General features: G+C 40.5%; 1 protein-coding gene across 3 annotated transcripts in view; it reads right to left on the bottom strand.

Annotated features, from left to right (window-relative positions):
• ccdc146 (coiled-coil domain containing 146) overlaps positions 1 to 24,406 on the bottom strand; it is a 75,574-nt gene that overhangs the window by 21,211 nt on the left and 29,957 nt on the right. Inside the window, exons 5-18 of one of the 3 annotated variants that reach the window (XM_049567312.1) lie at positions 23,917 to 23,974; positions 19,004 to 19,086; positions 18,660 to 18,753; positions 18,457 to 18,530; positions 16,108 to 16,335; positions 15,912 to 16,001; positions 14,343 to 14,439; positions 12,648 to 12,740; positions 11,568 to 11,735; positions 9,722 to 9,810; positions 7,790 to 7,954; positions 7,494 to 7,569; positions 6,222 to 6,370; positions 5,876 to 6,104 (exon numbers count right to left, since the gene is read on the bottom strand). In XM_049567312.1, coding sequence (XP_049423269.1) covers positions 5,876 to 6,104; positions 6,222 to 6,370; positions 7,494 to 7,569; positions 7,790 to 7,954; positions 9,722 to 9,810; positions 11,568 to 11,735; positions 12,648 to 12,740; positions 14,343 to 14,439; positions 15,912 to 16,001; positions 16,108 to 16,335; positions 18,457 to 18,530; positions 18,660 to 18,753; positions 19,004 to 19,086; positions 23,917 to 23,974 — 1,693 coding nt within the window. The remainder of the gene's footprint in view (positions 1 to 5,875; positions 6,105 to 6,221; positions 6,371 to 7,493; positions 7,570 to 7,789; positions 7,955 to 9,721; positions 9,811 to 11,567; positions 11,736 to 12,647; positions 12,741 to 14,342; positions 14,440 to 15,911; positions 16,002 to 16,107; positions 16,336 to 18,456; positions 18,531 to 18,659; positions 18,754 to 19,003; positions 19,087 to 23,916; positions 23,975 to 24,406) is intronic. The other 2 variants (XM_049567313.1, XM_049567314.1) reach the window with 2 other exon arrangements.

The raw sequence follows: 24,406 nt of genomic DNA, 5'->3' as shown, positions 1-24,406 counted from the left end.
TCAATAGTCGCACAGATGGCCCGATCTATCTTTGTCAAAATTTCCCATCAAAGGAAGGGGGGGTCTGTCTGCAATGAGCAGATAAACTGGTCACAGATGAATACAAATACACAATGTATATAATAAATCGACAGCAAGGCAGTTGCATGGAAATTGAATTCGCATAGAGAATGAATTCGCAGGGAGAATGAATTGAGCCGACAAGCCTCCTGCAATAGGAGAGACCCCGGTGATTCACTTTTTGTACCCAGGGGAGACAGACGGCTGTCTGAGGGAAAACAGTGATTTAGAAAATGATTTGCTATTTACACAGAGATGAGAGGGAGAAATATGGAATGAGTGGACGGATGAATGAACAGGCAGATGAAGTGATTCACTAATCAGGGATGCAACTGTTGATGGTTAGAAAGTTCCAGTAGTTTCATGTGTATCCAAACAACACAGAGTCGACAGTCATGCTAGCAGCTGCAGACAATGTTGACATGCTGATGTTCAGCAGGTGTAACGTTTACCTTCTTCATCATTTTACCATTTGCTAATTAGTACAAAACTCACCCTGGTATGAAGTCACAAACTAAAGTACTGGCAAAATGGTGAAAAAATAAGGGATCATTAATGTTACTGCCGTGTATCCTGAGGGGAACATGGATGCTGGCATCAAATTTCATGGCAATCCATCCACTATTTGTTAAGATATTTCCATAAAAATAAACTGAGAGTAGAATGGACATTCCCATTCAAATCAACGTAGCAGGATGGTCAGAATGGCGGCCATTTTTATGTGTATCAGTGCCATCGCAATTGTCGTAGCAGGCTAACTTCCATATAAACTTCCGAACAAACAAACACACTTGTGGTACGTAGCAATTTACTGACATGAGGTTTCGCACTGATGACCAAATGCATTCAGTGGAGTAGTATGAGGCATGAAGGGATGTCTTTTGTACACTCTCTCGGTTGCTGTTGAACCTGTAGGTAGCTAGCCTGGTAAGACCATCCTGATAACATTCTGTTTTGCTCTCTGTACCAGTCTGGATTCACAGCCGCCCAAAACACTTTCCAGAAATTAAAATCCAATCAGGGCAAATCAGGGATCCACACCATAGTTGACAACGTAAGCAGACCCAGACTGCAGAACAGTAATGCAAGAAATGCAACTCTAAAGTTAGAAAATACAGCAATAAGTGAAGTCAGTGCAGAAATAGAGTCAATAACAACAGTTAAACAAGAACAAGAACATGCACCCACTCATCAGCTGGCTCCGTTTGTGTTTTATTGCGCTGACTGGCTGAAGGAGTTTGTTTGTCAAGGTTAGTGCTCCTGCCTACTGAAAGTGTTTTGGGTGGCACCGAGCCCAGACTGATAGATAAAGCAAAACAGAATGTTGAGCTCATGTCATCAGGATGGTCTTACCAGGCAGCAGGCAACTAGTAAAGTCACCACAGCAAACAATTCAACATCCGCTTTACCTATACTCTATTTCTACAGATATCACACTATAAACCACAAATGCCAATCTCATAACGGCACTTGAAGAGGATTCAGGGGATCACCAAAGTCAGCAGGATTCATCCTCTGGGGATCATGAATGTCTCTGCAAAGTTTAATGCCAATCTATCCTATAGCTGTTGAGATGTTTCAGTCAGACCAAAGTGACGGAGCGACCAGCTGACAGGCAGTCATTGTCATCCATGGAGCCGTGGTAGCAGCATGGCTCTATGGATGACAATGAGTGGCTGAAAGGACAGACAATGATGGGCTAAATAGGACAGACGGTAGGAATGTACTGAATCTACAGCCAAATGCAAGGTCAGTCACAAAATAAGGGGGAGGAAAAAATATGTGAAAAGGGAAGGGAGGTTGGATAGGACTTTCTAGTAAAATATGTAGTTACTTCCAAGGAAACAAAAACCCTGAGAGTGCCTCCAGGGAACTGTGAAAGGAAGGATGGTCTGACGAATGTGAGGAGGAAAAGAGTGAAGAAACAAACGATGAGAGAAACAATAGAATATAAGAGTGAAAGACGAAGGATGGTACCAACAAGGCCTGTTGTTCCAAACGATAAACAGCAGAAGGAGTAAACAGATGGAGAAAAGGGAAAGGGGATTTTTTTCAAAAAAAAAAAAAAGCTGCACATGGTGAAGTCTGTTCCAACGCTGCGTTCATCCAAAAGAGCACAAGACTCAGATGAGAGAAGTCTGGTCCAGCACCAAGTCAAAACCAGTCACTCTGATCCAGAGCAGCAACACACCCAATCCCCCGACGCAGCCACTGGCAGGGAAACTCAGCGTGCAAGTGTGTGAGCGCCTCTCTCAAACCTCTCCCCTTCAATGTGTCTGTCACTCTATGTACTGCAAAGTTGCTTGAGTATGTTTGTGTTTTTATGTTATTTATTCATGTGTGTCTCAGTGAAACTTGTGCAGCGTTTGGTTGTTTGGGTTTGTCCCTCTTGGTTTAGATCTTGATCTTCTTTCTGCAAGTCTGTCTGTGGAGTTTACTGAGCAAAAGTACTGTTACTGTCTCTGTTCAAACTTCTGAGAGCGCTCCAACGCAGTCAGTTCACCTCAATAAAACAAAGCGAGAGGATCAGCTCTAAAAACAAGGCTGTAACTTGACCTCTTTTAATGAACAATCAAAGACAGCTTTGAGACATACAGTAATGGTGTAAGAACCAGAAAAAAAAAATAATCTTACGATGTTGCTGTTTGAAAAGCCTATTTCTCAGAGTGATGGATAATCTGTTCATGCTCTGAGCAGTCTCTGTGTAGAGTCTAGAGAGTCTTTGCAGAGACAGATGAATAAAATTCATCCAGAAAATAGTCAAAAGAAATTCATTTGCTGATATTCACCATCAGCAAAGTACAATATGAATACTGAGTCTGTTCATTATATTAAAAATAAAGCCCTCCAACAGTATATTTACTAGAGCAATTCAAAGGCCTCATTATGAGGAGAGGCTATGAAAGTAATTCAAAACAGAGATCTGCTCATTAGTGGTGAGTGAATCTCCTGGTATCCGCACGTTTGCAAGTGTTGTTTTCTGGAGTTTGTACTCAGCTGTTTCTTTTCAGAATTCCCCTAAAACTTGAAAAAGGTGGACATGCAGCTGAACAATAGTCCGAAATACCCGAGACACATACAACTCACTTTACACACTCAATCTTCTACTTCCTGAGATCCTGTGAGGACGGACCCTTGGTTGACATCACATAAATCACACAAATGTCCAAAATTGCTTTTTACAAGGTGGAACACCCACACCCACACGTAGCTGGACAATGGCCTGCAGCACTGTCGGATAACGTCTCTTGCATACAAACACACACACATACACAGAATTTGCCAGAAGACTCTCAGGAAAACCTTGCAGACACAAAAACTGTCTTTTCAGTACGACTTTGATCATCTGATCACACAAGTTCTGAGGAACTAATTGGATTCAAAATCTGGAAGCAGTTAGGCCTGTCAGCGAGCAGGGCCACATCATGATGTAGTCGAGTTGTGATTGGACACTGGGGAAATGTGGACAGCAGTGCACTGAAGCCAATATCTGCACAAATTAGTGTATTTCTGCAGTAGGCGATCTGAGGGGAGATGAGGGGGGGACGCATCCCCCTTGTTACCAAAATGACTAAATTGCATCCCCGTTGTGAACTTCCCCCAGGTTTGGATTGAACGGAATCTCAGTCTGGACTCAAACCTATAACCAATAAATTACTGAGACATTACATTTTGAGCGTTTCTGTTTTAATCGGTGCAGCATTTGTAGTACTACTTTAGCAACAAGGAAAGGACCAACTGCATACATTAAATCATAGAACGTGATGCTACTCTGCCAATCAAATCTACGCATTCTGATTAGGACGCAAGTGGGCAACTACACGCACAGAGGAGAGACGAGATGAGCGACAACAGTGGGTGAAATAAGAGAGTCAGAGAGAAGTAATTTCACATGGCATTTTCTAAAGAGAGGAGAGCAGACAGTGACACCAGAGCTTTAATCAAGAATGGACACACTCTCACATTCATCCCACGGGGAGTTTCAACCGGTGTGTGTCATCATATGTCTCATCAGAGACTGTGGTGACAAAAGCAGCAATGTGAAGCGCCAGAACGAGATAAAGCACAGAACATCTTTTGAGCAATCATACCCACTCAATTCGGTAGAAGGGTGTTAAAAGCTGTCAAATCGCCTACAGGATACATCAGGAATTGCCCTTTAGACAAACTGTAGGGGCCCTATAGAGACAGCACAATTAAGTCCCATCCACTTGAGAAGGGAAAGCATTGCAGCCCTCTTCATTGACTTTGCATTGTGTGAAGGTATGGAAAGATAAGGGATGCACAACGAACAGGGTAAAAAACCCAGAACTCAGTTTTTAGAAGCTGCTGAACCAAAAAACTGGGGCTGATTTTGATCTTTGTTAGCTTGAATGATAATCTGGCGATCGATCAAATAGTCGTCAGTATCAAAGTATTCCACTCTGGGCCACTCAGTGGGATCATTTCTCCAAGATAAGGAAAGGAAGGACAAGAGGACACATTGGTGATAAATTAATCTTTTGACATGCTGAAATCTACTTTTTAGCTAGCTACAGGCATTCTGAGAGTGTTTCAGCCATGGTTGTATAATGGGGCATCAAATGTTTTCTGGTTTTCAGAGTAGGACTCATTGGTCTCTGTTTCTAAAGAAAACAATAACACAAACTGCTTTGTGCAATGCTTATAAAGTACAATTATATATCTGGAAGAGGCCCTAATAGCCCTGACACATGTGATGGTCAACCACTGGTCAATGTCGGGTCACCGGTGAGCATCTGTCGCCCTAGGTTTTGCTGTATATCCCATGCCTGTAGCACAAGTCGGCCTTTGTCAGCTGTTTTTTGCAAGTTCAGTATGTAGAATCAGAGTCTGCGAAATCCATCTGACTGGCAGTTCAGCAAGAAGAGAAACGAAAGTGAGGAAAATAAACAAACAGCCAAAGTCTACAGCGCGTGAGAGTGAAACAAACTTGTTACATTAGGTAGGATTTGTTTTAGTCATTGAGCTTGCAACTTGAGTTTGTAACTAACTCTTTCATTTAAGTTATTGTGTGCTACCTCACGGTAAATATCCTTTGTTCTTTCAACATCAGAGTTGTGTTGTTCATGTGCAAACTAGCTAACTAGCATCTTGAATCTCCCTGTCGATCTTCAGGTTTCCCTTTCTGAATGACGAACACAGACCACTGCCACCTGCTGGTATGGAGAGTTATTTCCTCCATGCAGGCACAGAATGTGCTACTTGGTGGTGTGTTCAAGTGCACCTTCTTTGCCAAGACACAAGTGACATGAGGTGACACAACAGCTGGCCTTCGTCACCACTAGTTCTTTAATATCGGTTTGGTGTGTCTGAGCTTCAGCAATGCCTTTGCAAAGTATAAGGAGTACAAAACTGTTCTGTTCCACAGTAGACTGTCTCTGCAACATAAGTAAGTGTACAGCAGGCTCTATTCACAGCAGACACCAGTCTATCAAAGACGTTTAAAAAAAACCAAAGTGTTTTCATTCAGTGTTGGCAAGGTATAAGAGAAGACACAGACAAAGGAGACGTGGGTGTTGGGAGATTCAGCGGGACACTGTCATCACAACAGAAAGGATTTTAATGAATGATTTCTATGGAACATGTCTATCCTCGACAGTTTTCATATGCATATCTCTCGACCCACATGACTTATTCAGGTAATTAGTTTGCAGTTCTGAAAGTTTAGTTGAATTCCCTTTTTGCTGTTGTTCTATCAGAGTATGACTATCAAGAGATGATTTTGTTTTGACATTAGCGGTTTATGTGCTACTTGCCTGTGTAGGGATGTGTATGAGTGTGTGGGTGTTCCCACCTCTATCTGCAGCATGGTGATCTCTCCCTCCAACTTTCTCTTGAGGGGCACATCCTTCTTCTTCAGATCTATCTGTCTCTTCTTCTCATTAATCTCCAACTGTAAATCGCTCATCTCCTTCTCCAGGGCCTCCAGTGTCATGTTGCCCTTAGAAATGGCCGCCTCCTGGATGTTCACCTTTTCATAGTAGTTGAATAACACTTCCTCATGCTCCAGGAGATGAATGCCACTGTAGGTGACAACACACACGTGCAGACCCAGACACAAATTATTATTTGACATTAATAGTTTAGATCCTCTACTTGAATTCAAGCAACATTATCTAAGCTCAAAATTATGAACATACAGAAAATTGCGGCGCTGTATGGCCGTTTCATGACTCTTGTTTATTTCCAGAAGTGCCTGCTCCTGGAGGTTCATCATTTGTGTGAGTTTCATCAACTCCAGACTGTTGTCCTCATACTCCTGTGTGATCTGACGGTGCTTCCAGGCAACCTAGAAGATATAATAAAAATAGTGATATATGTTTTTTAGACCCATAAGAGGGCTCTTTATGGTGTATAAGGGCAGCATAGGTTAAAAAAAATTAAATACAGCACTAGGGGAGAGTTTTTATACCAATAAAAACTCAGAATTGTGAGATTAAAGTTGTAAATTTAATGCTAGAAAAAGCTGATATTCTCTGTGATTAAAATGTCATAAATTTAGAGGGAAAAAACTCAGACACTTTCGGATGTTAAAATCACAAACTTTTGAGAGAAAAAACTCCACCACAGCTGCACTTTATTTTACAATACACTATTAAGTTATGAGTTGTACTTTGTACCAAATAGACCAAGAATGTACTCATGTCAGATATTTATCAGTGTTTATTAAGTTTATATTTGGGTGTGTAAACCCCCCTCTGCCCCACCATTTTGCCCAGCATCCCTGCCATGAAACATCAGACTCAAGCAAACTGTAATACACAAACAAACACTCAATAAATGCATTTGTTAAAATACCATGTGTGTTTGTTTAACTCATGTAATAATAATAATAATAATAATACACACGTTATTTTCTCATAAATTTGTGATTGTAAAAGTTTGATCTTGGAAATTCTGAGGTTATTTTTAATCAAAATATTACCACTCCCCTCAGAGGCTCATGTGATTTTGCTTTTAAGTGCAGTAGATTGCTTCCAATAGTGCCAGACAGTGACTAAGCAGAAACTTCTATAGTGGATGACACAAAATGCTGTAAACTGTGCACTGTGTGTGGTGTACTGTTTAAGAGTCTTATTAAACACACAGAGATAAATACTGGGGAAAATGGCTGTGGGGTTTGCCTCCTTAAAATTTCTACAAGGGCTCTTAACCCTGGTTTTAGACAGCTATAGAGCCAAGCTCACTCAATATATCTCAAAAACAGCTTTGACTCCATGTCTTTGTTTAACCCTGGGTCCTCTGAGCCATGGTATTCTTAATAACATATTTAATCTGTTTATTTAAACTGCTAAATCTGTGACACTGGCTGACGGCAAAGAGGCGACACAGTGTGTTTCCCACAGTCTGTTTTGACTGGCTTCATCTCGGTGTTTTTGTGTGTGTGTGTGTGTGTGTGTGTGTGCCTGGACCTTGGAGATGTCATTGCGCAGTTTGTCCCTTGTTTTCAAGCTATGAGAGATCTTCATGCAAGCCTTTGTGACTGATCTGGAATGGACTCAAATAAACACAGACACATGCAAAGGAAAATAAGAAAAATATTCCACACAATAACAGGGATGCAGATATAGCTTCACTGACGATTACCAGCAAATAAATAGAACATCCATGCCTTCTTTCCTGCATGAGTATGTATTATCTTACTGTACCAACATGTCATACACACAGACAAGCCTCTAACCTCTCTCCACAAAACACATGTACACACCGGTCCTTGTTGACGACAATGGTTCGTTGGATCTCCATCTCATTTTGCAGCACCTTAACCTGCTCCGTCAGCTCTGTGATCGTCTGTGAGGCAATCTGCTTCAGTTTGACATACTTATCCTTCTCTTTCGTAATCATGTCGCACAGATTACAATACTGTGAAACTCTAAGAGGGGAAAAACAACAATTATCAGTGCGCCTTTTCTTGCTATACTTGGCTACTATTACAGAGTTTTAAATATTTTATCATTTACAGTCATCCATTCTTTTGATCATCTGCATCCCTTAGCCAATCATAGCTCTAAAACACAATGAGTTCATGCTCTGTGTTTAGAATCTCACAAGCTGCAACTTCAGGGGCTGAACACTGAAGCCAATACAGAAGTGCCAAAAACTACAGTTCCCTTAATGGCCACTAGAGGCTGGAGGACCTCCCTGATGCTACAGAGTCAGGGAAATTGCACTCTCTTTGCCATATTTCTCAGTCTATCTTGCATGCACAAAATATTCCGATTTTTGCCCTTATTCTGGATTCTGACTAGGCTAGGTTTACACGGCCGACGGAAATGAATATACTTCTAATATTCCTGTATCTATGCAGTTGTGTGTACTCCGATTAACAGGGCCTAACATGTTATCACGTCAAAATATAGAAAAGTGAAACGGCTGTCACTTGTGCTGGGATTTTTTTTGAAGCTTTCCACCTGTGATGGACTTCTTCAGCTGTGTGAACAAAGCCTCCCTCTTTCATTCCTTAAACCACCTTTTCAAAAAGCTCAGCGATGTGATTTCATGCATATTTAAAAACCTGTTGATATCCAAGTCTGACATCTGACGAGAATAATGTGCATGAACATGAACACTTTGTACGTGCACAGATTTTTAGTCGTGAATCTACGCAGAGTTTTAAGCATCTGGCCCCTGCTGTTATTGGCTTTAGCTCTCGGTGTGCTTGAAATAAAGTTTGGCAATACTGACAAAAATGTTTTTGCCATAGTTATCATGGCATCATCGTCGGATCACTTAATATCAACATGGGAAATGTGAACTACAAACATTCATATTCATGTTCATCCCAAATGATCAGTGAATCAAATAATTGTTTTGACAGAACTTCAGTTCCGTGCAGTTTAACATATCATTAAATTTCAATTTACCACTCATGTAAGACATGTATGTTGTGAACCATGACTGCTAAATGTGAGAATGCTTTTCATACTACAACGACACAGAGAGGACGCACAACATTTAATTATCATCCTGCTCTGTTTTTGCTCAACTAGATGCAGTTTTCGGGGTAGATCCGCATCAGACTGCAGTCTGTGGTCGTGAACTAATTGAATGTAGAGAGAGTCTGCTGTTGTACCGGGTGGTGCCAGATGCATTAGCCTGTGTCTGAACACTCAAGTATGACCAATTAGTAAGTTCGGGTTTTCTACCCCGACAACATGTGCAGATGTCTGAATTAATTGTGATCCCAGCTGTTACACAGATCAGAGCAGCCAAACAAATAACCAGGGATTCAATTATCAGTCACATCAATATACTGTGTACATCGGAATTTCAATTTGCTGCCCTGACTGATCTTAAGCTAAAATCATGGATGTATTTTACAGGTACTGGCTGACCCTGGAAAGAGGAGCACCATTCCTGCTCCTGCATGTAACCAAAAAAGCAATCTGTATTTACTTAAAAGATTTTGAAATATGCAGTGAAGTCTTAATCTCCACATTCAACAAAGAGAAAGTAAAAAGGAGGGACTGTCAGACAAGAAACATGAGAACAGTGACAGAGAATAAGGTGATTATGCTAATACTACCTATTAACAGCTAAGCAGCTTCTCCGTAACCAAAATCCTCTTTATCATGACACACACCTTGGTATTTAATGAAAAGGTGGCTGACTAGGAAATAAGAGAAAACAACAGTGACACCTGCGCTGTAGCATAGTGTTCAGCTTGTTGTGGTCCATAATGATCAGGGCTTTTTCTCTGAGCTCCTGCTGGATGTGCTGGTTCAGCTGCTGTGGATAGAGTTACACAGGTAAAAACTACAGTATCATCACTTCTGTGTGGGTGTGTTTTGCTGTGTGTGTGTGTGTGTGTGTGTGTGTGTGTGTGTGTGTGTGTGTGTGTGTGTGTGTGTGCTCAAAAACATCAGCCTTCAAATCAGATTTGTGGGTGTACATTTTTCAGTGTTGTAGCAGCTTCTCTTTGGACTAGATAAAAAAGAACCTAACTAGATAAGCTGATCAAGCAGTTCTACAGGGCGTCTACAAGTATCAGACACTGATGTTTAATGCTTTTTAAGACATTTTCAAGGCAAATTTAAGACTGATTTTTGGACAAATCAGTGTTTTCTTATTCAAGTACTGCAGGTAAGAAGTATAAATGTGGTCCCACGCAGAGGTAGGTTTTATGTAGGATACCGTAAAACTTCAATTAAATGCTCAGTCCCTTTTACCAGCCCGGTGTGGCTACACAATTTGACAAATAAAGGCCTGTCTCAATTAGAGGCTTGGTCTGGTTGCCATGCAGTTCATTTTTTATAGAAGTTCTTCGGATGTATAAAACCAGGTTGTTGGCTACCACAAATTATGTGTCCATTCCTCTATTACCCTGTCAGTTATTCATATTCGTTTAGTCTGTAAGGGTCCTTAGATCAAGAGAATCAAAAGGGTTTTTCACAAAAAATAATCCAAGTTGTGAGAATTGTTTAAACAGAATAAAGTGGTGTTGTGTCGGTATAGTGGGTGCAGTAACTCTCTCTCTGATGCACTGTCTGTCAGAGTTAGATCAAATGAGTGATTGCTGAGCAACAGTTTTATGTGAAAGGAATTAAAGGCCTGTCCCAAATAAAGGCCTGTTGATTTCAGTGATTAAAGAAAATAATAGCTTGGGCTATTAATTGAAGTTTTGCGGCATTTATGGTCAATAGAGTGAGTTAGGTTAATTCACATTTTGCCAACAGCTAAGTGTAGGTATAAAGTAAAAGCAGAGTGTTAGGTTTAGTGGTTGGTTTAAAGATTGATATCATCAGAAATGTGGACTTTAATGCCAGAGGAGCTTGACTGATTTTGACAACGAAGAAATTAAAAGATGGATAAATCAAATAAGATTTTTTTTTGTGGCAATTAAGACCACACAATTTCAAATTTAAGGCTAGTCAGTTATTTTTAAAGCCTCATATTTAAAATAAAAATGGATCTGCAGACACCCTGTTCTGATTTAGGATTTTCTTTCCTTTTTTTTGGATTTTGTTAATTAATTTTGGAGCTAGTCGTCATCATTGCTTATTAATCAAGTGGGAGACTCCTCGAATCTGTGGTCGCAGGTGATTTTGTATTAGAAAAGCAGTTACTTTTGATTTCATTAGATAGGGAGAACTGAGTGGAGCCAACATGAAAAGAGAATCCAGAACCATTTATAAAAGCAATTTCTGCCAAAAAATGTCCCTCTTATGCTCCATCTTCAATTTAGCTGATCTAAAATTGCCTAGTCCCTGTGCGTTTTTTCAAATCATTCTGAAACTATCACATTGCGGTGACAGTAATATGGCGAGGGCAGTAAAGCCTTGCACTCTTTGAAATAGTGTTTTTGTCATTTTTGGTTGCTCTCCTGTCACACAGAGGAGTGCCTGAAATATAAACCTGCTTTTAGGTTCCTCTTTGATGTTTCTGACATGTTTTAGTGAAATATCCATGTCTTATGTTTCCAGAAATTGTATTTTGAATATATGTTTGTATGTGTTCGCATGAATCTGTGTGTGTTTTTGCTGCACCTCAGCCCGAAGCAGTTCACGGTGCTTCTGGCCCCTCTCCTCCGCTTTGATCTGTGTCAGACACCTGAGGTTATGAAGTTCTTCCCGGAGGCTGTTCGACTCCCTCAGCAGCTCCTGAATCATCCCGTACTGCTGCATCCTCTGGCTCTCCTCCCCAGCCACCGATAGCTGGTCGGGAACACATTAGGTGTCGTTTTCAGTTGAAAAATCTCACCATTCTGCTGCAATTGAAGGGTTACTGACAGCAGAATGGGATGGCAGAGTGGACTAAAAGTCCCTAAATACAAGGAAGATGGATATTGAAACTTTTCTGTGTGAACTTCAGACCTTCCCTAAAGGGATCGTTAAAGTTTTGCCTAACTACATGACATAGGATGAGATAAAAATGCATAGGAAATCACATTTTTCCTTCTAACTCTGAAGATAATGCTAGAAAATGAAAAATATCAAAGGAACTTAAAGTGGAAACAGACACATTTTTTGCTTTAACTTATCATTATGAAGTAAATGTTGATTCCCTATAAGCCTTGCTTTCACGATGCAATTCTGTCTACCACTGGGTATGATCTCCCAGGACAATGAAGATCATTAGCCTGCACATAGGAAGTGCGTCAACCTTTGCGCAAACAAAACAGGAAGAGGATAGCGCCTTTGTTTCCCCCGTAGCTATCCCCAGTTACTGAAGAGCTTGAATGTTAGTTCTTTGCAAATACTATCGGCAGTAGTGGATATGGCGGACGGTGTACCAACCGAACTAACTTTGGAAAACAAAATCTCATGTGTTCTGTGGCACTGGTAGTTGCTAAGCTCTGAGGATGTGGAAAGTGATCTAGTTGTCTTTGTGATGGCAGCACCAATAATGACATCACTTGGAAACATGAGCTGAGTTGTCTGTTTCCACTTTAACATAAAAATAGCATTAGCTTAGAAAAGGTAGAGACATACATATATTTAAACTAACATATAGTTGAGTCAACATTTTGCTATCAAACTTATAGGCTCGATGAAGATAGCTTTGTTCGAGGGCTACTGCAGTAAATTGCATTACATTTTTCATCTGCCCGCACACATTGTTCCCACCTGTTTTTCAAAGCTGACTTTGAGAGCGTCCACCTCTTTCTGAAGCTCCATCTTCTGCTGAGTACTGGCCTCTCGATTGGGAATAGCGTCTAACTGGAAATTCAAGTCAGAATGTAAAGTCAAAGTCGAAGGTCTGTTCAAATTTTCAGTGTGCGAGCTGATCTTACATCATACAGCTGGATATCAGCCTTGAATCGTGGTAAAAAGCTGTAAAAATGTATCATTATGTCTCTCCCTGGCTGTAGTCCATTAGACTTTACATACCGAGGACTGCGAGACCATGAGGATCCAATATGAAATGGCCGAATTTCAAATCAAATTCAGTCCCTGCATATTCATATTAAACATTAATTGCAAAATGATTAATACTATATATCAGAGTTTCCCAGAGGCCTCTCCGATCGCTGTTAGATCCAGTGACACTGAAAGTGTTTCCCTGAAACTAATGAAAAATGAATGCCTTTAGGCGATGAGATTGCCCCTCTCTGCAGGGTTGCCAGGCCTCATGTTGAGTGTGAACTACACCACTCCATATTTAAAAATTGTTAATCCCTAGAAGAAGAAGAAGAAGACTAAATTAGCTGGTGTGAGAGTTTTAAAAAAGGATTACGCCGCAATTTGTGTTTCAGCTGCAAACATGAAGCAGTAAACCCATTTTTACAACTGCTTTAATGTGATGTTGCCTTTAAATTTCTTTATATTTCCTCTTTTTATTGCTTATAATTGTATTTATATTTACATTTTGCATAATGCATTTTTGTCTTCTTGTTTTAACTTCACCTTAATTTCGTCTCTCTTATGTTTTGGTAGGACTGTTAAGCTTTTTGTTGTGATATTGCCTTCTGAGCATCCTGTTTCTGCTTTTGCTTTGTCTGTCAAAGCACATTATAAACTCTGTTTTTAAAGGTGTAATATAATTAAAGTTATAATTAATATAATTACTATCACTATTTTATTTCAAAATTAGGCCTCATGCTGTGTAAAGCCGACAACAAACAATGTGTACATATCAAAGCCATTAATCACGTCTTATTAGAGACTATCGTGACGCATTTTTGTGGTAAACCCGCAGACTGTCCAAATCCTTGACTAAACAGCCTTCACAGTCAAATTAATTTATGAGTTATTGTTCATGTGAGAGTCGTTATTGATTGGCAGATGAGCGGAAACAAATGAATCATGTTGTACAACTGCTTTGTTTTCAATATTTCCACAATGCGTCAATTCCCTGATGTGTCATTGTGACTTCCTTTCATACTGTTATGTGCTGGTGAGATGTGCTGATGCATTTCCCATGACTCTCCCTCTCTTCTTCTCTCATCTCACTTTGAAAACTGTGAACATCAGTGAAATTGCAGGAAGCAGAAGAATTAAAAAAAACCTGCTTCTTGTGTAATGCAGAATAACGGTTTAATGTGGTGATTACTGGCACCGTGACATTGTCCCACATCTGTGTGTTCAGCCTCTTTTTAAGCCAATTTTCCCCCTGACCAATTGCTAGTGCCGCTAAAAACATAATATTGCAAACCATGAGGGGTGCGAGGTTTACTGGGAAAATCTGAATACTTACAAGCTGCAATTAGAGGTCCTGCACGTACAAAAAGTCTGAGTCATTTCGGGGAAAAATAACAGACACTTTCAGGTGCTAGAAAAAATAAAAAGCCAGACCTCTGAAAGTAATAATCTGTAGGTCACCTGTGCCTCTAACTCCTTGTAGATATATTGCGTGTGCTCTAGCTGTTCAGTGGCCATGGCCAACGCATGCTCCATCCTCTTGAGGGCTTGCATCTGCCTGAGGAGAAACACAGTCACCTTTTAAATATGTATTATCATTTCATAGGGCTGCGACTCCCACATAAAATGAGACAACTGAAAAATCAGGTTCATTATATGTGGATTCCTGTCAAATATGCAGGTGTTCAGTCGCGGAGCTCAGCTGAAGAAATGCTCTGAACTATTCAAATTTATGTAAAATGTCTAAAACTGTTTGAAAATTATATACTGACTATTCACAGGAAAAAAAATATCCATGTTCATACCGAAAAGTACAGCAACAAGCTGATAAAACAAAAAGCAAAAACTCTTCGACTGAATGTCAAATATATGAATATATGGAGTCAAACATATTATTTTTTCTGTTTTCCCATGATAACTACTTCAGTTTGTTTGTTTTCTCAAGATCACACGTTCTATATATCATTATCTTGGAATAAAATGCTCTTTTATTTCCCCAGTGACAGCACAATATATAGGTTTCTCACACTGCGTATTCTTAGCACCTTTTCAGACGAGGTTAATCTAAGCCCAGGGCTATACAGCTGATAATGAACTTCTGCTAGCCCTCGGCTACACTCTCGTTGGAATATGACTGTGTACATTATAGATTAACAGGTGACTGTTTAACAGCAAGCAGCAATGTTAAAATGTCACCATGAGCAGGGCTTTATGTAAGAGCAGTGCTCAAACATCAAAATGAGAGGCAACAGTGCAGAAAGGAAAGATTGAAAAGCTGAAGAAGTCAACAAAAACGCAAATGAATCAAATTCAATTAGCTCCTTTACACACTGGCAACTTTTGGCCCCATGTTTAGTTGATTTTCAGGGGATGACTCCGCCAACTTGGGGCTAACCCTCTTTTAGAACCGGGGCAGCAAGCACTAGGCTAAAGGTCAGGGTTAGCCAACTTTGTGAAAGCTATCTTAGCTCCAGGATATCAACTCCCTTAGCCCCAGGCCGAGCGCAGGGCAGTAGTCGCCTCGGCCATATAAAGCCTAAATCATTGCACTACCATTGCATTCTGTGTAGCAATGTCAGATGGAGAAGAGCATATTTATCATTGCATCACATTTCTCTTCACTCAAGGCCACGGGCTAAACTTGCTTTACGCCTTGCTCCTGTACATAATATACACACTAGCTGTCTACATGAGTGTTCAAGTAATCCATGAGTTGTCGGAATGCTTTTAAAGTGTGGTGGAATCTCGGCACACAAGGGCACAGGCCCATGATGTTTAATTTACGTTTAATTTACACTGTTTGTGATCTCAAATACTTCTCAAGAGAACAAAGTTTTGCTCTTAAGATCAAGAAAATTATCCCATTATCTTATGAAAATGTCTGTTATTTTGACATGACAAATAAGTTGTGATCTTGAGAACATGTTTACTGTATATTTTAGGTGTATAGTACGTGTGAAAGCCTTTACATGTACAGTGTTGTGCATCAATTCATGGGGACACATTCATACGTTCGACATCAATCTGTACCTGTTTCTCTCCCTGAGCTGCACACATTGACTCTCATACAGGTGCTTCCTGTCGCACATGATGTTCTGCAGCTTCATTTCCAGGATACCTCTGATGATGAAAAACACACGACATGCCTGAAACCCACGAACAACAGCTTCTCCTCCCAACTCTAAAACTCACTGTTTTTGACTGTCACTGTATAAAAAGCATGTACCTGTTCCCCATGAATTCAGCCTCCTCCTCCCTGTTGACCTCCTGCTCTTTTAGCAGCTTTCTGGACTGCCTCTGACTGGCCTCTACACAGGCCCTGAGACCCTCCAGCTCCTCATTCAACTCCTTCTTCTTCAGCCTCAGGGAGTGATTTCGCTCGTCCACTTCCTTCATTTGCTGCTCCATTTCAGAAATCTCTGTATTTAGTGCTTCTATCTTCTTTATTGCAGCTCTAATGTGACAGAGAATTTAAAGAGAGACAAAGAACCAAGAGAAAAGTATCTGTTTTACTCTTCAGTTGCACTGTGAGAGTGCACATCTCATGAAATAACAGCATATGTATCCATCTTTTACATACCCCCCCCAGTACCCCTCAGCTTTGTGAATTTCAAATTACAAGTCACAGTTCACATGGCTCATACAGACAGCTCCACTGCTTCACTTTCAAGCCAAATATGAATTTGAAATAAACATAAAAGAGACTGCAGTGCCAGTGGAACCATTCTCTGGTGATGGAGGGGCTTAAGACTGCAGCAGCACACGAATACAAAAATTAATGATGTCTGACGCATATATTGTCATGTGTTTTTTAATTAGAGGGACTGAAACCTTTAAATTATTGAGAGGGATCTGACTGTTGCTAGCAAGCAGCAACCTCCGCTAGTGAAAAATGGAGCCAAAGCAGAAGTGACAAAAACTGCAGTTCCTCGAACGGCCACTTGAGGCTGGCTCCAAAAGTCAGTCAGAACTTTACAGTAGAAATTAACATGTTTATAGCCTGGTACTAAAAACGGTTTTGCTCTCTATAGCTAAATTTCTCATTTGTGACAGCTGTAACAGGGGTGAATTTTTATAAAAAGCACCCATTTAAAAGCCATGCCGACAACGTTGATTAGGTTATGTACCCATGGTGTAACCTGAATTCGTTTAGCCGTAGCCAGTGTGTTTCCACTTCATTAAAGTTAATCGCAACGTTTAGGTGGCCTAAAAGTGTTAGTTTGTACTAAAACCCTCTCAGGAGTTGGATATTTCGGTTTCCTGATAAGTACATTTCGTTTAAATATTTTTAAGCCTCTTTTTAGCTTGCAAAAATTAGCATTAGCATAATCACAGTTAACCACAGACTGTTGCTGTGTCTCAAATCGTGTACTTCCATTAGTACACTTCCATGTAGTATACTATGTGCACTATGTACTTATTGGCGTAATGCACGACAGGGTAGTGTTGTCTCAAACCAAACACGCCCGTTGTGCACTTACCAGAAATGACGACCGCAGCTGTTAGCTAGTTAGCAAATTAGCATTAGCATTATCGTTCGCGGTGCCAAATTATTACAGACTGCTAAATTAACCCAATAAACATACTGCGGGCTCATATCCGACAACAATATAGTGGTGCTTGGTGCAAAAAACACATGCATATGTGTACAATGCAGCGATGTTCATGGTGCTCGGCTGCCATTTCCAGTTTGAAAAGTGGTCCCTCCCCTTCCGCTACTTAGCCAAGATGGCGACCATTGAGGGCAAGAAGTGCCCATTGTTCCACACTCAACTTCTTGACCGTTTTAAGTGCACCATCCGGGTACTCATAGTGCACTGCATTTTTTCATACTTCTAAGTGTGAACACACTTAAGCACTCAAAATATTAAGTTTAAGTACAGAAGTACGCGATTTGAGACACAGCATATAAATACACTGTGCTAACCAAATTAGCAGCTAGCATTAGGGCTAGCTCCACTGTCTCAGACAAAAACTGTCACCTTTGGCTCCAAAAATACAAGAGTGACGGTCAAAATGCCAGACTCATGGGTTCAAAACAGGAGTCCACAAACCAATGGGTGATGTCACAGCAGCTATGTCCATTATTTCAAATAGTCTGCAATTGCTACAAATAGTACCTACTTTTTCCATTTACTCATTTGGACCAAAATGTGCCTGGAAAGTTACAGAGAGGAAAGTGAAAAACAAATCTGGCAGCAGATGTTTCTGGCAGTAAACTGAATTAAGAAACACACAGTATATTCAGATTAAGTTTGCTTTTCTGCTCCATATCAAAAGTTTACACTGCACACACCCCCTCCTTTAGGAAAACTACAGTAACTGAGTTCATCCACTTAAATTCAGCTCCTTTGTGTATGGGAGATAAAGATGAAGGGAAGGAGACAGATTACAGAAGGATTTGAGCCAACTGACAGGGAGTGACTTAATTTTCAAAAGATGTTTCTGCTCTCTTTTCTTCTCAGTGTTGTCTCAGTGAAGCACCCTTACAGGCTCATTTTTTGTCCTCATGTTTGAAACATTAACTCCGTAGCTCTTCCACAATAAAGAATAATAAGGGGCTACATGTACTTACTCCCTCTTAGAGCGTTTCCTCTCACTCTCCTTGAAAATCTGGTCAGGGACGCTGATGAGTTGGGCTTTCTCGGCCTTGTTAGAGACATACACACACACACACACACACACACACACGCAAGAAGGCAGATTTGTTATTTTATTGATGGTGTGCTGTAAGCGATGCCCACTCACACACACACACATGCTCTCACACAGACAGACCTCTTTGAGCTCTATGATCTCCGACTTGTCTTCCAGCTCTTTCCGCTCTTTCAATATCTGCGTTTCATGCATTTCCACATCTTCTGTCAGACTTCTGTGTGGGGAGTGAGGGCAAGATGCACACACAAAAAGCACGCCTATTATCTGAAGAATTTTTTATTAACCGCACTTAAAAGATTCAGCTGCACTGCATCTGATTAAAGCGGACAATAAGAGCACACCAAGTGAAACTGAAAAGACATAAAGAAGAAGACAATGTCATGATGAGGCCCACAGAGTGAGTCAGTCTCTCTCTCTCTCTCTCTCTCTCTCTCTCTCTCTCTCTCGATCGATCGATAAAATACCTGACTTCCAGTTGTCTCTGGGAAACCTCTTTCCTCAGATCTTCATGTTTGTCCTGCAGGGCCTTTGTTCTGCTCTCCAGCTCCTGAACATGAGATCACATATTGAGAATATCAGGTCTATGATGACAAATTAATTGAGCTCTGGTTACAGGCAAAATACCTATTCTTTTTACTTATTTCTTAGCATCTGATCCCAGCACTCTAACAGCCTTTGCTTTGTACATGGATTTTTGTTTTTGTAGCACTTAAAACTGTCGTTCCTTTGGTTGTTTCAGTGGTTCTAGTTCTAGTTTCATGCCTAAATCCTAATTTTCCTGCCCCCCAAAAAAATAGGTATGACACTTAACAATGCTGAAAACTGTTGGATTATATCAAGCCAGTTTTGTTTGCCTGAGAATGAACGCAAACAACTGCAACTAAATCAGCTGTAATCAATTTAACATGATGAACGTCATGTACTTTAAAGCCTGTTTGTGGTTTTCCTCCAGTATACATCTACTGTACAAACAGCAAAACAATTAAAAATGTATGCGAGGACTCTGTAATGAAACACATAGCTTATCTATCATGTTTGACAAGTGTGTGTTTGTGTGTGATGGCGGCAAATTGTTTCATTAGAGTTAATGTCAAACTTAATGTTGTAGGTCAATACGGCATGTTGTTTCAATAACACTGGGGGAAAATCTCATTAACAAGGCCCCGACCTTTACACATATACGCTGTTACATGAACAGATTAAATGGCTGAAACTGTTTTAATAAAGGCAGCTTCTGTTATTCACACAGACAAAGGAAGGTGTTACTTGCAGGGTTATTACAATGACTGTATATAAAGATAGACAACACATCTCCATCTCCTGGAGCCTATCCTAGCTGACATTGGGCGAGAGGCAGGGTACACCCTGGACAGGTTGCCAGACTATCGCAGGGCTGACACATAGAAAAGGACCATTCGTGCTCACATTCACACCTACGAACAATTTAGAGTCACCAGTTAACCTGCATGTCTTTGGACTGTGGGAGGAAGCTGGAGTACCCCCAGAAAACCCATGCAAACTCCGCACAGAGGGGCTCCCTCCTGGGATTAAACCAGGAACCCTCTTGCTGTGAGGCGACAGCGATAACCACTACACCACCACGCCGCCCAACAAAATTAAAACTAGCAGATGAAAAACAATTTCCTTAACAAAAATAAAAACAAAAATGCCAGTTTAAAAAACTACAATGAACAATGCGACACAAAACTACAAGTAAATAGAATTCTGCTGTAGTTACAAAATGTCAGCAACCGTAAAATCCTAAAGAAGAAGACAATACAGCAAGAAAATGCTTGGTTTGCAAGATTTTCTGCAAATGGCAAAAGCTGCGGATAGAAAGCTACTATTAATCAAGGCTTTCCTCTTAATACTTGAAACACTAAAACTAAATAAAAACTGAACTAAAACTAGTCAATTACGCACAATAAAAACAAATACAAAAAAACTATGAATGCATTTCTAAAATTAAACTATTAAAAACGGTTTTAAAAACATAACTACTCAGATTACTTGTATGAACACTATTCAAACATACACCTCTGATGCTGTACATTTTAAGAATAGTTTATTAGTCCTGGGGCAATGCTTTTGTCCACTCAATACCGCCCCTCAATAATTCATGCAGAGCAGTCAACTCCACTGCAATACTGGCTCACTGTAGAGCAGCAAACCAGCATGTGTCAGTGGTTCTAGATGTATTCTGTTGATGTAAATCCTCTTTTCAAAGTTAACTTTTTATGCAACACAACACAAGGACACATGGCCATCTCCAGGATAGATTGGGTAAGTTGCGGCCTAGATTGTAATTCAGCTTCATTTCTTAATATTTCTTTTTTCATGTTTGTTTGATCTGTTGAAGGTTACGGGTGAGCCACCTTGACTCATGGGCGCTGGAGTTTTTATATACGCTATGGAAAAGACACCGCCCAGAGGCATGAAAGCAGAACTGAAAGCATTTGGAATGTTTTGTTATTGCGATCAGTAATTGAACAGCAGATGCATAACAGAAACCCAAAATTTAATTAAAGCTGCTGAATTTATTCAACAAGCTTCACAAAGCTCAGAATATAATGTTCTCTTGCCATTAGCAGCACAGCCGACTGTATTTTGATCAAGCTTGATGATGGGAGGATTGTGAATGTGATACTCCTCGAGACTACCCTGAGGGCACGTTAATATTCTTGATTTTTGTCAACACAATTGCTGAGTTTTGGTGCTGGTGATTCAAGAATTACTATAGATTTTCATGCCCATGCTCAAACTGCACTACACTGTGGTCAACAATATGCGTGCCCTACAGCGTACTACAAAATACTGTGGTGTAGAAATCATACAGCATCAAGATGATAAGATTAAAGAAGTGTTATTATTTTTTACCAGGGTTGTGCTGACAGGGGGAAGCCAAATTTAACGACTTCCATGCAGGTTTTTAATCACTATTTTTTGTTTTCAAGAATGAAATTGTTTTCCCAGGCCCCTCTGTACGGAGTTTACATGTTCTCCCTGTGTCAGCGTGGGGTTTTCTCCAGGTACTCCAGCTTCCTCCCACAGTCCAAAGACATGCAGGTTAATTGGTGACTCTAAATTGAAAAGCATGAATGGTTGTCTGTCTCTATGTGTCAGCCCTGTGATAGTCTGGCGACCTGTCTAGGATGTGCCCTGCCTCTAGCCCAATGTCAGCTGGGATAGGCTCCAGCCCCCCCTCCACCGCGACCCCAAACAGGATAAGCGGTTACGGAAAGTGAACGAAAGAATGAACCATCTCACTGTTAATGTGCAGACAAGTATTGACACTGATGCTGCTACGGTGTGAGTGTTTTCCAGGCTAGCCGAACATCCTGGCGCTGACTATTTCCTGCAGTTTGAAGTCATGTGACTGTGGTTTAGTTCTTTTATAACTCTAATGTTAGCTTTTTACTTCTGGCAATTGCATTAATGCTCCAAAAATCATAATAGCGATGTTTATTTGTGGAGATTATCTTGCTGAACAAAACATTTAAGTATCATAAACTCTTATTTGCCACAGAGCTTATTTTCTGCCATAATCCAAAATGCAATGGCAAAATCCCATTGACATGATGTTGACTTCTGGGTTGGCCTCCAGAAAACGCAACCCTGCACCACTCTATACACTGCATTCTTTAGTTGGATTTGGAGCAGATTCATTCAGGAGGTGAGTGTGCTATCAGAACTGTCCAAAGACCAACTTATTTTTAGTTCTGATGTCTGTATCTTTTAGTATATATTTGAAATAATATATATGTTTTCATATGTTTTCGGAGTAATATTTGATCAAGATTTGTCTTTTAATTCTCATTTAAAGCAAGCCTCACGGACTGCATTTTTTCATCTGCGTAATATTGCAAAAATTAAAGAAAAATTGGTCCACGCTTTTGTTACCTCAAGGCTGGATTACTGTAACTCTCTATTATCAGGTAGCTCTAGTAAGTCCTTAAAAACTCTCCAGCTAATTCAGAATGCAGCAGCACGTGTACTAACAGGAACTAAGAAACGCGATCATATCTCTCCTGTTTTAGCTTCTCTGCACTGGCTCCCTGTAAAATCCAGAATTGTATTTAAAATCCTACTGTTAACTTATAAAGCTCTAAATGGTCAAGCTCCGTCATATCTTAGAGAGCTCATAGTGCCATATTATCCTACCAGAACACTGCGCTCTGAGAACGCAGGGTTACTCGTGGTCCCTAAAGTCTCCAAAAGTAGATCAGGAGCCAGAGCCTTTAGCTATCAGGCTCCTCTCCTGTGGAATCATCTTCCTGTTAGGGTCCGGGAGGCAGACACCGTCTCCACATTTAAGACTAGACTTAAGACTTTCCTCTTTGATAAAGCTTATAGTTAGGGCTGGCTCAGGCTTGTCCTGTACCAGCCCTTAGTTAGGCTGACTTAGGCCTAGTCTGCTGGAGGACCCCTATAATACACCGGGCCCCTTCTCTCCTTCTCTCTCTCTCGTATCCTATTACTGCATCTAGCTAACCCGGCCATTCTGGATGTCACTAACTCGGCTTCTTCTCCGGAGCCTTTGTGCTCCACTGTCTCTCAGATTAACTCATATCACAGCGGTGCCTGGACAGCGTGACGTGTGTGGTTGTGCTGCTGCCGTGGTCCCGCCAGATGCCTCCTGCTGCTGCTGCCACCATTAGTCATTAGTCATACTTCTTCTGTTATTATACACATATGATTATTGTCACACATGTATACTGCCAGGTATTAATACATACTTTCAACATATTGTACCGCAGTAACCAGAACTATAACTATAATATTATTACTGTACGACATCTATTGCACGTCTGTCCGTCCTGGAAGAGGGATCCCTCCTCAGTTGCTTTTCCTGAGGTTTCTACCGGTTTTTTTTCCCCGTTAAAGGGTTTTTTTGGGGGAGTTTTTCCTTATCCGCTGTGAGGGTCTTAAGGACAGAGGGATGTCGTATGCTGTAAAGCCCTGTGAGGCAAATTGTGATTTGTGATATTGGGCTTTATAAATAAAATTGATTGATTGATTGATTGATTTGTTGTTTTGTTTGTTGCTCTACCAGTCTACCTCTGTGGAGGATTAGCAGGCATTTCTACCTTAATATTCCTGCTTAAACAAAGGTGAAAAACCTTTCTCCATTTGTAACAAGGATTAAAACTTTTTCAACTTGTATGCTGTCACTTTGTCCAAACAGCACGATCGTAATATCAAATCTTTTGACTTCAAATGGCCCCGAAAAGGAGCCAGTGGCAAGTCTTCATACTGAGGGATTAAACCTAGATGGAGGCTTAAAGTAAAACTCATATTCATCCTCTCGGAAGACCCTTGTTGCGGGAGTAATCCACGTCTCTGAAACTGTACCTGGATGGTGCAATGATGAACTTACAGCAGGTTTCGGATGAATCTCAATCTCTTTCTCCAGATACTGCTTCTCTTCCCAGAGACTGCATCGGGGCAAGGTAAAGTGAGGTGAGGTAAGGTGAGGAGAAAATGTGAAAAAAAAAAAAAAAGAACAAAATGTGTTATTAAGAGAGACAAACAACATGTTTCAGTTCCTGGTTAAACAGAAAGAGCAGTGCAATGAGTGGAACGGGTATTTACATTTTTAAAAATACACTAATGTGCAGTTTCCAGTTAACCGAAACTAATACTCAATTCCTCTTACTTGAAAGACAAAACACCAAAAAACAAAGAAAGGTGTGGGTGTCAAGAGTTTGGAATAGGTTGCTATAAAACCCATCTAGTGAGTGAATAAGAAAAACCCCGATGTGCTTTACCTTCGACACATATTATATAAAGAGAACCAGCATGTACAAACACATGCATACATAAACACAAAGACTCCTTAATAAAGCACCCAACACAGTATAAATGTG

Source organism: Epinephelus fuscoguttatus, linkage group LG22, assembly GCF_011397635.1.
Source record: "Epinephelus fuscoguttatus linkage group LG22, E.fuscoguttatus.final_Chr_v1".
Taxonomy (NCBI): domain Eukaryota; kingdom Metazoa; phylum Chordata; class Actinopteri; order Perciformes; family Serranidae; genus Epinephelus; species Epinephelus fuscoguttatus.
The sequence above is the reverse complement of the archived record's forward strand: the minus strand, read 5'-3'. Positions and strand labels throughout refer to the sequence as shown.